The sequence below is a fragment of the Agelaius tricolor genome, unplaced genomic scaffold (assembly GCF_023055355.1).
Source record: "Agelaius tricolor isolate 1412-34295 unplaced genomic scaffold, bAgeTri1.0.p SCAF_23, whole genome shotgun sequence".
Lineage (NCBI taxonomy): Eukaryota > Metazoa > Chordata > Aves > Passeriformes > Icteridae > Agelaius > Agelaius tricolor.
In genome coordinates this window covers 13592560-13608751 of record NW_027269283.1, presented here as the reverse complement: position 1 = coordinate 13608751, position 16192 = coordinate 13592560, and the positions used below count along the sequence as shown (strand labels likewise).

General features: G+C 40.8%; 1 protein-coding gene across 4 annotated transcripts in view; it reads right to left on the bottom strand.

Annotated features, from left to right (window-relative positions):
* The window catches only part of PREX1 (phosphatidylinositol-3,4,5-trisphosphate dependent Rac exchange factor 1), a 121066-nt gene that overhangs the window by 16675 nt on the left and 88199 nt on the right, over positions 1 to 16192 (bottom strand). For 3 of the 4 annotated variants that reach the window (XM_071447050.1, XM_071447052.1, XM_071447053.1), the window contains exons 16-28: positions 15481 to 15623; positions 14770 to 14862; positions 12514 to 12662; positions 11515 to 11600; positions 9835 to 9971; positions 9220 to 9391; positions 7797 to 7984; positions 6887 to 7048; positions 6124 to 6334; positions 4684 to 4945; positions 2816 to 3022; positions 503 to 591; positions 51 to 133 (exon numbers count right to left, since the gene is read on the bottom strand). In XM_071447050.1, the coding sequence (XP_071303151.1) occupies positions 51 to 133; positions 503 to 591; positions 2816 to 3022; positions 4684 to 4945; positions 6124 to 6334; positions 6887 to 7048; positions 7797 to 7984; positions 9220 to 9391; positions 9835 to 9971; positions 11515 to 11600; positions 12514 to 12662; positions 14770 to 14862; positions 15481 to 15623 (1982 nt within the window). The remainder of the gene's footprint in view (positions 1 to 50; positions 134 to 502; positions 592 to 2815; positions 3023 to 4683; positions 4946 to 6123; positions 6335 to 6886; positions 7049 to 7796; positions 7985 to 9219; positions 9392 to 9834; positions 9972 to 11514; positions 11601 to 12513; positions 12663 to 14769; positions 14863 to 15480; positions 15624 to 16192) is intronic. The other variant, XM_071447051.1, reaches the window with a different exon arrangement.

Genomic DNA, 16192 nt, shown 5'->3' with positions numbered 1-16192 from the left:
GACATTGATAAAGAGAAAGCAATTCTGTGTAAGAATAATGCTTTACATACCTGGTTAAAAAGGTGTTCCAGACAGCCATGAAGTTTGTCTTGCTTGTCTAAAGGTATTCTCATATCATTGGGAAGCTCATCTCCTAATACAGGAGAAATGAAAAAAACAAACATGATCTATATGATGAGGCATGGGCACACCTTCACACTGGTGTGAAGTAAATAATGATTGCTGCTTTATCTCCAATTCTTAGGCCAAAATACTCATTTTCATATTATGAAAGTGTGCAATAACTAAAGAAACTTATCCCTGCCTAATACCTCTCCCATGTTCCAAATTTACTGTGGTTTATTAGAAAGAGGCAAATCTGTATCCTTATGTTCTTGTGATTAGTTTTGAAGAGACCACCGGTGCAAATTAAATATACAAGTGCTTGTAACCAGCAAAGACTTCTCAGCATTGCTGAGTGGCCGGGCACAAGCAGGATGCCTGTGGCCCGTCACACACTCACCTGACCCCATCTCATCACTGCCCAGGTAAGAGCTGTTGCTCCGCACGCTGGTGTAGGACAACACGGAGTCCCGGTTACTGTTACACTCACTGCAAAGGAGAGCACAGAGGCACTGAACAAAGGCTGTCCCCACACCCCGGCACCCACGCTGCTGCTGGGCTTTATTAGCACTGCCTCCCCAGCCTAGCTCTGGGAAACTGAAATGACTGAAAGTAATGACATGCACAACAGCCATTAAACAAGGACTCTGGAGCTGGGCTGCCACAGGACGCCTTCTTCTATTTGCAGTTAACACTGAATGCGTAATACACCACCCTGCTTCTGTAAATTATGAAAACAGACATCTCCAATAAACGTTTGCTACCAATTCTCAGGGTATTACAGCATCCAAATCCAGCATACAGGGAGGCTGCAGTAGCACAAATACTGGAGGTGGGAGAGAAAATTTAGACAATCTAAGTCACTGGAGAATCAGGCACTGCAGATCCTACAATGAAGTGGAGGAGTCACAACAGCTCCACACCAAACTTGGCTCATGCACATCTGGAAAATTCTACAGCAAATCTCCTCTCTTTAAAGTTCACTTTAACTGTTCTTACTGAAAATAACCAAAAAGACTATGGATCTCAGGCTGTCCCCTTCCAATGAAGTGACAATGACAGTGGTTTTAATGGTACAAACCCAAAACAAAGCTTTAAAAATTCTCCACTGTCTCTGCCTCTGAAGTAATTTTTAACTGAGATGAGAGAAAAATACAAGAGCAACTGAAAGAACCCTAATTGGGATTCTTGCTGTCCTTTTTTAAATCTAGTATCAAAGAAATCTGTTCTCTTCTCAGGAAGATTAATACTTATGGCAACTACTCTGCAATACAAATCCTTATGAATTACACCTCCAAAATGATCACGGAAAACAGCCTTGTTGGCTATTGCAAACAAGATATTTTCTTATCTACAATTTGCTTGAGTTTGTAGCTAATCAATGCTCATTTAAATCAAAACCCATAAAAACACATTCCCCATCAAGTAACTACTATCTGTAATATATGCTTAATTCTCTGCCTAATATAGATAAGACAGAATAATATTTCTCAAACAAATGTGTAGAATTCTGGAACAAGTGACAAGCCCAGAGAGACTGTTTGTGCTGACCCTTTGTTACCCAGAATAAATTAGCCTCAATTACAGAAGTTTCAACTACCGGGATACCCTATTAACAGCGAAAGAAATGATGCACATTTCACTCAGAAAGCTCCAAAGCACACTTGCTGATTGAAATCTCACACAACAGAGATGCCCCAGATCTCAGCACTGCAAGTACTCATTCTATTTCTTTATTGACTTCATATTTGCTGTCCTCTGAGGCGATCAATATTCAACCAGACAAGACCCCAAGCAACCAATCTTACTGGCCCTGTCCTGAGCAAGGGACTGGACTGTGCAGACTCCAGAGACCCCTTCCAACACAAACTGTTCCCCTTCTGGAGTCCAACACCAGTGGCACCTATTGCTACTGGTACAAGTGCCCAACAACAGCAAGTGAAGCATCAGGACTGCAGCAGGAACATTCCAGAGACAGGTCATTCATTCATGGTAACATTCCAGAGACAGGTCATTCATTCAGAGCTGGAATCCTCCCAGCTCTGTGGTCTTACTAGAAATGTACAAATGGCCTATTAAGGATGTTAAATTGCAGCCATCAGACATGGCCACAATTTGTTACCCCACCTATTCTGAAGCTGAGTCTCCAAATGTTTCCCCCCCAAAATAGAGAGAATTGGGAGTGAGATTTCCTTTGGTAGCAAATATTCCTGGAGAACTAAAAGTCAATCATGTCCCAAAAAGATTTTGAGGCACCTGAATAAACATTTCTGTTTGTGGTTTCAAAGGGCCATTAAAAATAAAAAACTCAATGTCCAATTCTGTTTCTCCATGTCTTAGACTTCTAGGAAAATTGGCTGCAGAGCCAAGTGTTAATACCAGCCATTATAAGACCAAGCAGTCTGAGAATTCCACTGGACTTCTGTAGTTTCTGGCTACAGGACATAGAAAGTCACACTAGACCTAATTATTTAATTTTATTCACTTTTCTAGATACCTTAGTATTATGGCATTATTTTGGGGGAAGTATTTTTGCTGTGCATGTCTCCAGGGCAATAAATATAATGAATACATCAGTGAAGTGAATACTGTACTAAGTGAATACTACATAACTGACTGACTGGAAAACAACCTGTTTGTTGAATCCATACTGGAATGAGAACTTTGAAACACAGTACTAGTAAGGTACAAGTGGCACAATCTTCAGACTGACCTGTAAGAGTCTCTGAAACTCATTGTGTCATGTCCAGAGTCTTCCTGGTCCTCCTCAGAAACTTTGAAACAGACCTTCTTGATTCCACCATGCTCAGCTTTGTCAGGATCACTTTCTTCTGTTCCCAGGGAAGGTGAGGATGTGTCCTCAGTAGATGGTGGCTCACAGGCACCAGCTTCTGTAGGTTCTGTTATGGTGGACAAAAGTCTGCAGAAGCACAACATAGAGCTCTCAGTCCCACAAATGAACTGTCACAACTAAGGCTAAATGCAGCTATGTGAAATCAGAGCTACCTGTGTGAGCACTTTACATAGACTACTACTCAACATCTGATCTGAACATGCTCTCACTTTGAGGCCATTCCCCCTTGTTCTGTCACTCCATGCCCTTGTAAAGAGTCTCTCTTCATCTTTCTTCCAGGCTCCCATTAGGTATTGGAAGACTGCAATTAGGTCACCCCAAAGCCTCTTCTCCAGCCGAAGAATCCCAATTCTCTCAGCCTTTTTCCATATCAGAGCTGCTCTGTCCCTCTGATCATCTCCATGGCCTCCTCTGGATTATCTCCCATATCCTTCCTGAGCTGGGCACCCCAGAGCTGGAAGCAGCTCTGCAGGTAGGGTCTCACCTGAGCAGGGCAAAGGGGCAGATTCTCCCCAGCTTCACCTGCTGCCCACAGGCTGGGGCTGAGCCCAGGACACAGATGGCCCAGGACTGAACGATGCTGTCAGTGCACACTGATGGCTTTTGTCCAGCCTCTCAGCCAGCAGCACTGCCGAGTTCTTCTTGGCACATCTGCTTTCAGTCCCTTTATTCTCCAGCCTGTTCCCACTAGGTGCAGCACCTTGCACTTGGTCTTGTTAAACCTCAGGAGATTCCCATGAATCCCAGTTCCCAGAAGGTCCTGTTTCCAAAGGTACTCTACTTCTATAAGGTGTAACATAATCACTGTAACCATGGTGGCCTGAAAGTCCTCACTTTCTTCCTCCAAGGCACTGGATTTCTCCTCCTCGGCTCACTGGCTCTACCCAGCAGCCACCACCCTTCTGTATACATGTTGAAACCAAGGGTCCATGTGCTTTCCACTTAGGTGAAGTTTTGGTCATGTGCTATTTTTGGCAGGGATACAGTTAATTTTTTCCCATTGGCTGGTATGGGACTGTTGTGGATTTGTGCTGAACACAAAGCTGATAATACAGAGATGGTCTTGCAACTGCTGAGCTAACACAGAACCAAGGCCTTTTCTGCCCCTCGTAGAGCCACACTGGAGAGGGGACTGGGCTGTGTGGGAAGACTGGGAGGAGACACAGCCAGGACAGGTGACCCCAGCTGACCCAAGGGATATTCCAGATCGTGTGACACCATGCTCAGCATGTAAAGTGGGTGGGAAAGGAGGAAAGAAGGGCTATTTGGAGTGATGGTGTTTGTCTTTCCAAGTCACCACTGCACAGGATGGGACCCTACTCTCCTGAAGGTGGCCGAACACCTGCCTGTCCACGGGAAGCAGTGAATGAATCCCTGGTTTTGCTTTGTTTGCATGCACCTTTTGCTTCAGCTGTTGAATTGTCTTCATTTCAACCCTTATTTCTGCCTTATGACAGACAAAATCTCAAAGGCCCTTGACAACACATAGATTCTTATTTTGGAATATACAGTAAGCAAAACAGTGGTGTCAAATTCAGATAGACTTCTAGAAGCAAAATACAATAATAGAAACACTAGTGGATCTGTCTAGGAGTAGAAACAAACAGCAAGGACTTGTCATACAAGGGCAGGTCTGCAGAGGCAGACAGCACAATGTGCTTTTGGAGATTACTGCCTCAATATTATAAGGATTTCTTTCCCCAGTGCATATAGGATTTTGTACTCACTTATTTATCTGAATGACATACTGCTTCATTTCCTTCACTGCAATGTCTAGTTTGTTAAAAAGATGCAAGTAGGAGTCCTGCATCTCCCAGTCTTCCTGTTTCAGCAGAAAACTGAGTCCCCTTTCTTCCCAAATTGTTCCTCCATTCTGCTGGCCAAAGCTACCATCAGGATCTCCATCTTCTGGGGCTGGACATCTCCAAGATGGTGCAGCCATAGTGGTGATACAATGCTGAGTATATGAGACTGGATTTAAGGTACCTACTAAACATTAAAGGATCTAGTTAGTACGGCTCTCACGACTTTCTCCACTCCATCCTAGTGATGATAATTTAGGATAAGCGGAGTTCTGACAGGAACAACTAAAATTTCACTGAACTGTTTTATATAATTACATTATATAACAAAATCATTCTGGAAAAATACCCAAAGAGGTTGGGCTTTTTTTTCCTGTCATGCTAACTAGATATTTTGAATTTACTACAGTTCAGAAACTGGCTAGATTATGGCAGTAAAGACCTATGTTCACATGTATACTCATACAGAAAACTTAGAAGCTCTCTAAAAGCATTTGTTGAAAAGTTAATGAATTTGGGTTCTTAGGAATCAGTCTATGCTATTATTCAAGCTCTACAGACATTTACACTTACACACACACATACATATAAAGGAGTAGGATTCTGTCCTTACAGAAGAGAAATTAATTATTTTTCATTTAGAATTGCTGACAGTTTTGGTGCAGTACTTTGCTACCTACCTTAGCTCATATTAAAAATTCTACTGCTCAAGCAACCAGGGGACCTTTACAAACCTCAATTTGAATAGTCAATGCCATTGTTCAGAAAGTTGGTTAGTCTATAGGTCCCTCTTCCAAACATTCCTGCACTCTGACCGTCACAAGGCAATGAATCAGAAGCATGTTAGGTCAGATCATGATAAAAAAATGCTGGATATAAATAACCAGACTGTAGGAGAAATGCTGCATAGCAACAGTTTATCAGATAATAGATCCCCTAACACAGTAGAGACTTTCAACTCCACAGCATGGAATTTATTTAGTAATGAGAGTAGAAAGCAGCACTACAATGTGATTGACTTCAGCTTTCCCCTGAATGAAGCACTAGCATTGCCATCAGCCCCTGCTCACTTTTAGTCAGCAAGTCACCTCTACTAAGGGCAACAGCACCCTGGCCACGTAACTACCATGAGATCATGTCCAAACAGTTCATCTAGCAAAAAAATGGCACCTGAAGCCCCTCTATGCCTGAAGCCATTACCTCTTCACAACACAAGAAGGCTGCCATTTAACTATAAAATTTTAAGAAGAAAGGTTACTGGCAAGACTATGTTTCCTTGGAACTTGTATTTGACCTTGCTAAGCAGTGGAAACACACAGCCTTTTAAACAGATGAAATCAGCATGACTTGGAAGTTAATTATCACCTTGCTCTGGATCAAGACCAATAATAGAAGGTTTCCGTCCAATGCGAATACTGAACGATCTCCCTGCTGAGGTAGTGCTTTTGGGGTATGATACCTCCATGAGGTTAATATGGCAGTTGGTGGGGCAGAAATCCATGCTGTTGAGGGAATGAGGTTCCATAACGGCTTGTTTGAAGGCTGGGCTCACCTTTGTTTTCAATTCATCTGCAAACTGGGAGAAATAAAGTAGGTGTGTGCTACTGCACCTTCAAAAAAATTTGAAGCAATACAGACAATTCTTTTCTCTTCCTGCCGCCTACTCCAGAAATCCAGGAATTCAGATTTCTGCTGCAGCTGGAATAACACATTAAAAAAAGCTCATAAAACAACAAAGGAAAGCAATTGGCTATACCTCCTAGCACTCTCTTTTCAAGCAGCTCAGGTAACTGCACAAAAAAAGCACATACACTTTGTTTACATCATGATACACTGTAGTTACATTCATGTTAAATAAGACATTCATCAATCTGTTCTGATATTTATTCATTAATACAGTGGAAATTAACCTGCAATAATATGTCTTAACTCACAGCTCTGACAAGCAGAAAGGAGTGATTTACAGACAAGGTATTTTCACTCAAAACTTGCAATTTCAGTAACTTGCAGAACTGTTCTCAGGATACCCACCTCAGAAACAGTTTGGACTCATTAATAAAGAATACTAAGACCCACTTAACACAATGAAGTATTGTTTGAAGACCACCAATAACTAGCAGTGTTGTACCTCTTGGTAGCTTGTGAGTCTCCTGCTAATGCTCTCCAGCTTAGTGTCACAGATTTGCCGGAATTCATACTGGGGCATGGTGGCCACAGCACTGCTTAGGGATATGAGTCTTTCGCAGTTCCTTACGAACTGACTGTCCTCTGCGGCAAAGGCCTCTAAAATCTAAACAAAAAGACAGGATGTCAATGGTATGAGTCCTGGCAGGGAGGGAAAATACAATTCTCTTCCACTCAGTGGGAGGCAAACCCCCTTGGTTGACTAAAGAGGCCTCCAGAATAAGCTGCCTTTATTACTGCCTGAGAACCACTAATGTGTCTAATAGCCAGAGTCATCTACCATTCCTTAAAAATATTTAGAATCAGGGAAGTGGATCAAAATATCCACTGCCCAAGTTATCTGCTTTAGCATGCTTCCATAGGACATAACAATAACATTACTGGGATGTGACATTCACTATTAGCTCGTTTTTGTCAGAGATGACCAAGCCACTCAGCACTCTCTGCTGCTTTCCAGTAGCAGCAGTTCTACCCAATTCCTGTAGCAACCCATCCAGCTTCTCAGGTGGGAAAAAGTTGCTTGATTTTCTTGCAAGGTAAAGCAAATTCCTACCTGAAAAGATTCATCTTAAATATCAGAAGATTGTATGCTACCAGGCAGATAAAAGCAAGAATTCCACAGCTGAGGGCTCCCCTCCATCTGCCTCAACAGCTGAAGTCCTGGAAGCACTTGCTGATTACTCATACCAAACAAGCTATTGTAACTCATTCTAATGAATAAAACTCTAAGCAGGGCTGAGAAGACCAATGTCAACCTCAACTGAAGAGCCAAGCCCACAGAGGCCTATAATAAGCTATATTATTGGTTTCCCATTCTGTTTAGGCAAAAGCTGACCATGTGCGGTTTTCGGTACCTTCGCGGTGAGAATGAAGCAACCTTTTGGTTCCACAATTTTCTCCAGGACAAAGGATTTGATTCCTGCACTGCTAACATATTCATATACCACCCCGTGCTCCAGGTGGGTGTTATCCACAGTCAGGCTGATGAGCGGGGTTTCTTCACCAATGACCAGTGGAGAAATTACAGTCTGTGGTGTCTGGGCTGGAACCAAAGAAAGTCATTAGAGGCGTCTGGCAGCACACTGAACACAGGCCTGCCCAGGCAAGAGAAACCTGCTGAGAAGAATATTGAATGCAGAAACACAACCTTTGGCTCAAAGAACGTCTTGAGCTATGTGCTGCTGGAGACTGAGAGAATATTCTTAGGAAGACATTCACTGTTGGCCATTAATGGAAAGAGTGACAAAATTTTAGATAATACACATGCTCCAATCCCCATTCTGATGTTCTTCCATGTATGCGTGCACATATCCACGCTCAGGACACTACTTCTAGTTCTGTTCACGGATCCTAGCAGAAGCTTATAAGGGAAGGGAACTATGTTAATCTCTGAGTCCTCTTGTCTGCAGTAACTCTCTGGAAGACTGAGATGTGAGGCAGGGATGGCGTGAGGAAAAAACATTTTTTACACAAACCAGTTCTATTGTCACCAGAGACCAGATTCAAGTTCCAGTCAAATTGAGATTTGCCAGGGAGCTGCTCACACACTTCTACCAGGGCACTGCTCCAGCTGTTCCACTGCTGAAACACTCTGTGACAGTGAAATTACCAGCATCACCAGACCTTGCACGGGATCCACACACACCTGCATCTGTTCACAGAGAAGTTGCCAATGGCATTCAGAGAGTCCAGGCTCAGTCCTTTGGACTACATTTTGCTTTAGTAGTCTCCCTTAACATCTACTTTTCTGAATAAGCCCTCAACATGAAAGCAGACCTGTTTTCTGAGCTATGCTTTCGAAAGTTGGAGGAAATTCACCCATACCTTTTCCTGAAACAGTGGCAACATGCCTTGAAGACTTACTCCAGATCAAAGTAATTTAACATCCTAATTTTTAATCAAAATAACAGAAAATGCAGAGTATTCTAAGTGTAGTTACTTGCAGATGTTCCCTCTCCATCAGCTACTGCTCATAAATGCATGGTTTGCAGGGGCTGGATTCTAAAAATGCTGAGTATCTTCATTCCCATAACCAGCTGTCTTGTAGAGAAGAGAGAGTCAAAGGTGCATGATTTCTATGTGCATCTCAATTTTTTCTTCCCCTGAATAAACCGCAGCAAAGAAATATGTCCTCTGGCAGACCTCATTCAATTACAAAGCTTTGCTAATACAAGAGATATTCTACAATAATAATTATACTTTATATTTCTACTGTGGTTTTCCTTCTGAAAGCTCCTGAATTGTCCCTAGGTTTTCTTCCCCCATGAGAATCTTTACCTGATTCCTGTTGGCTGCTTTGAAGGGGTTCCAGTTCTGCATGTCCTTCTAGTGCAGAGTTGTCTCTGCTGGAGCCCAGGCGACTGCCATTCAAACATGCAGGGGATGCTGCTTGCTGAGCTCTGTCCTCTTCAGCATCTTCATGTGTTCTGTACACCCACTGGTACAACCCCTTTCAAGAGATACAGGCTTCAGCTAGGACCTCAAAATGCCCAATCTCCAAATATCTGGACCACAGAGGTGAATCTAGCCATCAATTCTATGTCTTCTAAGTAGGCTGAAAAATCAACATTACCCCAGGTTTTCTCTGAACTTCAGAGAATATAAAATTTAGATCAATAGCTGGGTAAACTTCCATGGTTAGTAACAGTTAATAATTTTCAGTACTGTATGCATGAAATGGCTTTCATATTATTTGTAGGTGTTTTGCAACTATGGGAAAATGGAATCAGGCCCCCTCAGTGATAGCAGGACCCTGGCATAAAAGCAAATCAGTCAAAACAAACATGTAGATGTTCTTTTTCTGAATATTTAGTGAGCATAAAAACACAGGAATAGAGGAGGGAGAAGAAAGGTGGGAATTAATGTACTTCCTTTGAGGTTGTGTGTTCATACCAGTGCTTCCTGCTGCCTGGTCCTATAGGCTGTGAAGTGCTCCAGAACTTCCTTGTAATTTCCATGTGTTGCATTATTCCCATTAACTTTCAAAATACACTGCCCTGGATGAAGGCCTACGGCTGCAGCCTCAGAACCTGAAAAATAACAGGAGAGAAGTTAAACAGAAATGCCATTTGCCTATGGATGAGAATACTGGAAGGTTTGCAAAAGCTTTCTGGTTAGGAAAAGTAAGAAGAGCTGGGTCAGTCCTGTCATGCCTTTGCTACAATTCAGAGAGCTTTGTTGTGTAAGGATAACATCATGTGTCTATCCTTCATGTTTTCAGCAGTGCTGGCAAAAACAGCCATCTCCTAGGTCTAAATGTATTCATGCTAGAAATTTACATTTCTGTAGGAAATTGTTTGGGATTCTTATATGGGTCTCTTTTAGCCTTATGGTTACATTAGCTGTGGTCTTGCTTAAGTACAAACTGCTGTATTTGTTCCAGCCTCTTGCACCTGGAAGACAGAACACTTGCATGTTACACAATTTGCTACAGAAAAAGACTATGATGTCAAATGTAACTATTCTTTTCCAGGCAAAATCCAGAAAAAGAACAATCTTCCTAGCTGCAACTTCCAGCTTGCACTCCAAACAGTGAAAAAGTGGTTGCAGGTGCTGCTATAAAATGGTGTTATAAATGTGTGTCCCTGGGAACACCATCTGTGGGCACTGCCTAAGCTAACTGCACTCAGCTGGAGACATACATTTGTTCTGAAGGAAGGAACTGGTTTATGTCTAAAAGGTTGTATTTTCTGCATCTGCTCAACATGAAGGTTAAAGCTGTGCTTTGCTTGTAGCTAAAGGTAAATACGTCAGGCACAGAAGTAGTAAATATCTCTGTCAAATTGTATTTTCTCCTTTTAAAAAGATCAAGGTGAGCCTTTTGCCTCTTATACTGGCAATTTGTAGCAATATCTCCTGTGTAAGGGAGAAGTAGTCTCCAAGTCTTATGTCATACTTTGTGATGTCCAGATTGTGTTACGGCTTGTATACCAACCTGCTGATCCTACAGCACCTTCAGAACCCAGACCCAAATTGTGGATGACTACAGGCAAAAACATTGAGGAAGCCACAGACAGCATGACCCTTCAACTTTTTCTCAACCATCTCAGTTTTACGGGTTTTTTTCCCCTGTGGCTGTTAAGCTTTACCTTAGTAGTCTCAGAAGAAACAAGGGAAGGGTCACTAAGCAAGTCCATTTCTAGCTTGAAAGAGCTAAAGTGATAGTGCCTTCTAAAGAGTCCATGGTACTGTGCATTGCAGCATTCAAGTTTCTTCCACTGTGGAATTAAATTATTCCTTGTATTGTGTTGATGGGATTAGAGACCCAACACTCAGTTCAAAAGAATGATACCATTTGTCTTAGAATCTATTTAGGTGATAAGCAGTTTGAGGCAGGAAATCACTTTTGAGGCAGGAAATCTGTTCTATGGTTATGTGAGTGTGATTCTTGTCTGTTACAGGTTCTTGTCACTATGGTCACTAATGTATCAGAATTTGTACAGAACAAGCTAGACAATGAAACCTGGATCTATCTTTGTTGAAATACACACACACACACACACACTTTATGTACACACATCTGTCTATTCAGCTGTACTCCCACCTTAACTGTATCACAGAGTTTCTACTTACCTCTTCCTACTGCATGAACGTATGGTGGTGCCGCTCCCCGGATCTGAAAGCAAAGCGCTCCAGGACAATCTGGGATTTTAATAATCCTGAAGATAAATAATGGAGAAGAGAAAGCATGGTTTTAATTTAGGCTGCCAGAGTTCTGGGCAGTTCTTAATAGCATCTTTCCTTAGCATTCACAAGTGGGTTTGGATGAAAGCAAGCATCCACAGTGTTTACAAATAAATAACAAATACAGAGACCTGAAGAAATATACTCCATCTTCAATCTCCAAGGCAGATATGAGATTCTATTTGTTAATTAAAATTGGGCACTTCTTAATTTATTACATCTTTAAGTGAATAAACATTTGACAGAAACTTTCTAAGGCATTTATATTCACTTCCATTTCTGTGCAAACTTCAGTGCAGCTCTGCTGATCTATACCAGCAGAGGATTTTTTCCCACTAAAAAATTTAAAAAAAACAAAACAGACTGGACAAGACATTCTGGACTAGAATTCAGCAACAGATGTTCACTGAGAGTTTCAGTTCTATGGATTACAGACTCTAACAATACATAAGACACCAATAGGTCCAACTCTCATTATAAGAAACAATAATAGACTGAGAAACTGTAAGGGCTGATATTAGTAGTCTCATCAAAAAATAAGCCAAGCTTCAGTGAGTGGAAATTGTTTTCCCATGCACATAATAGAGTATGAGACGTTTCACACCTGAGAAAGAATGTCAATCCTTGCAATTCAACTTTGTTTGTAGACAAGAAAACCAAAAGTCATCAGTAGTATAAAGAGAACATATGCCAACCTCTCCTAGCAGCCCAGGAGCCATCACTAAAAACAAGCCGTGACTCTTGTACCTCTCATTTCTGTCATGCTTTCCTATTGAGTGGCTTCTGCACAGCGAAGTGTTTACACAGGTTTCACTACAACTGTAGAAGTACTACTTAGTAACTGACATTTCCCAATAATCTTTTCTCTCTGCCCATCTTGGCACTTACTCCTTTGCTTTGGTGGCTACCAGAAGCCTAAGTGGCCTTCGTGAGCAGAAGGACTGGGATAAGATTGTTTCCACTTCAGCAAACGGGCGTAGGAATACTAAATCCTCATTGATGGAATATATCTTTCTTCCTGCTTGCAGGCCAGCCATCTGCAAAGGGAACAAACACCAAGAGCACTTTGGATCACTGGCAGCAACTCTGAAAGCTCAGGCTTTAACGTTCAACTGTTCCCTACTTATGGACATTTCTTGGATTATTTTCACATGGAATACCCTCTAAGTAGTATTGGTTCATCAAGTCATTTGTTACTCCCCCTTAAAGTTTTCTGCACTTACAGAAGAAAAAGATATTTCGCCAGTATCTTTAGAAATATGCCACTTTACAGATGTACCTTAGTTTGCAATGGATACATTTTACTACTTTTCTGCTACAAATTTTAAACGGACTATTAAAATAGGAGACTATAAAAAAACAAGGGGTGGGGGGACACAATTGAAAGCTAGGGCCCCATGATAGAGTGGCTGTGATACCAAGTGAGACGCAGAAGTTTGACTTCCCAGACCCTGGGCACAGGAGCTGTGGACAGTTTTCAGCCATCAGCCTTGCAAAACCAACCTATAGCCAGTCAGTAAATGTAACCTGGTTTGAAGTGGTGATAAGAACTGTCTCTGCTTTAAGTGAAGTACTAGCTCTTCATTAGCTTAAAAAGCCATTGGATTTTGACTTTAATCCCTAGGTTTTGCACCTAACTTTAGTTATTTGGCAATGGTCACAAATGCAATGACAAGACTGAGATCCCCTATGGTGCCCACTGGACAATAGCCTCAAACATACCCCTTGATGATGTCTACCATTTAAAAAGTAACATAGCAACATTTGGACTAGGTGTTAGGCATCAAGGAAGCAGTAAAAAATTATTAAACCTTCCAGATTACAATTACTTTATATAATTTCAAGGTTCAGCAGTTGAGGTTCCTTCTAAATGTGGCAAACCCTTTTGTGTTCTGCCTGGAATCCACTGACAAGTTGATTGACTTGAAAAAGGAGGTCCACACAACACTAGTCTCACAGAGACTCTGGCTCAGGAAGATGCAGATTTAGTTCTTTGTTGGACCAGTATTATTAGATCAAATTCAAAAGATGGGCTCATGGTCAAAGATTATCTTGAAAGATCAAGAAAAAGATTCCTTAGAAAATGGTGTGCTGCCATTTTCCTCAAACACAATAGATCTGCAGGCTATTCCCCAAGCTTCCAGCCAAAAAAGGGGCAGAGGATTATCTGGCAGGCAATGGTTCACAGCACAGGTTTAGATTAATAACATTTTTGGCCAACCTTGATTTTGAGCACTAGATAAAGCATAGGTTTGACCATAAATGAAACGAGAATCAGGAATACTGAAATAATTTCATTCTAACACTCAACTTCAGTTCAAAATTCCTTCCCATGAGACATTTTCAACTTGCTAAAACCAATCCATCCACTTCAGCTATTTCCATTAAGCAAGTAATCCAGGAGTTATTTGAAGTCCAAAGGAGTAACCAAAAAATTTTAACGCTGACATTCAAAAATTCTGTAATAGTTAATTAAAAGTTAATTAATAGTTAATTAAAAGTCCAGGACTTTTAATTAGAAGCTCTGTCTTGTGTGCAAATGTGAAACCCTTGACAAGTCATTTAGTCCTCTCTTATCTTCAGCAGTGTATCTGTGCCTTATTTTGGTAAATGGAAGATCACACTGTGCTTCACATAAGAATTCTGCAGGGCAAAATGGGTGATGAAGAAATACTCAGATCCTAGGACATTTGGGCCATCTATGTGCTTCAAAGAAATGAAGCAAATATATTCTGTAGAACTCCCAAAAAATACCATGGAGAGAAATGACTGCATGCTTTTTAAGGGAAAAACACATCTCTAAAAATACAGCTTCCATTGAAATAAACCTGTTTCCCCATTAAACATCTTTGCTATCCCAAAAGAATGTTACTTTCCCTCCCTCCTTAAATGAAAGTTGCTAAGGAACCTGAGGTAAGCTATCATCACACAGATACTGCTCTCATCCTATCACCAATAATTCAAGTCCCACAGTAATGCCAAAACACGTATCAATTTACAGAAACAGCTTATTACCAGGAATTGTAGAAGACAGCCCTCTTCTATTAGCTGCCTTTAAAGGAAACAGATTTTAAAAGGATGGTTGGTAACTTTTCTAAGTATTGAAACATTCTTAGATACCAAAATAAGAATGTGAGGTCCTACCTCGGCAGAAGACTCTCGTCGAACTGACTTCACCACAATTGCTTTGTTCTTTTCTTCTATGTCAAATCCATAGTCATCTTCTTCTGGTAAAATCTTAAACAGAGCACAATATTTACACAAATTTATGCTTCATAAATACGGAGTTCACAGAAAAGGTGAAGACTGGAGATGAGAAATTAGACTTTTCATTACAATCCACAACTGATCTGGACATCTGTTTTAAGATGGAAAGGGACTACCAGATCATTTGGTCTGATTGTCTACAAAACATGAGCCATAAAATTTCATCTTAGTTATTTCTGCATAGATCCCTTAATATATATTAAAGCAGATTTTCCAGAGTTACTCAGGTATGATCGGCAGTCTTTAAGAAGGGAAAAATCTATTCCCACCCTTGCGAGTTTTTTCCAATGGTTAATCAACTCTTCTTTTAGAAACTGCATTTGATTTTAACTCCTAGCCCTTCATCCTTCAACAGATCTTTCATTTTTGGATTATGGAATTCATAAATGAATTCCATAACCCAAAATTTATCACTTCATATTTGAGATTCAATGGAAAATTTCTGGACTACCTCTCCTCTCCAATTTGCACTTTACATTTGAAGGGAGCATTCAGATTCTTCTGCTGAATTTTAAAAGCTTTTGTGAAATAGACATTTAAAAACCTGGAGGCTTTGATATGCCTAAATTCAGCTGCCATATTTCTTACCAGAAGATTCTTTCCCAGGATGTTTTCCACAAGCTTGAAGTCATTACGTAATTGTTTGCTCTTGGAACTGGTGCCCTCCATCTCTTCATCAGCATAAAAGCGGAAATATAAGGATTCATCCTTAAATTCACTTTTCTCCAGGACTGGAAATTATATATATGAAATACATACATGCATTTACATGGAGAAAAAAAGAGAGAAACAGAGGATAAAGTTAAAGGAAATTCTAAATATTTCCCCCATCTTTACAAAACACAGACCTTGATGCATCTCTATCAGTCAGTTCCTCAGCTCTGTATTTTTAAGCTAATGCTGTGTTTAAGGACCAGAATTTTCCTGACAGTGCATAGTAGCTCATAACATGATGCAACCTCCCTGGCATGCAGAATTTATATAAAATGCTGAAGAACCTCTTGGAAGGAAGATGCTACTCAAAGCCTCATGCTCCTTTCCCACATCCAAATGAATATTAAAAAACTACAAAAGGAGCAAGGACAGGTAAAGGGGCGGTTTAAAATGTAAGGTGTCCACATAGACTAAGGCTCAACTGTAAAAAAATAATTGAGAGGGAAATGAGATCCACAAAATTCTAGAAGGCATGAAAATGTTCTTTACCAGTTTTTTAAATATGAGACATGAGGCCTTCAAATAAAAGCAGCAAGTGATGAGCAACTCCTACATTCAACATGTACTTATGCAAAGGTCTTCCTTG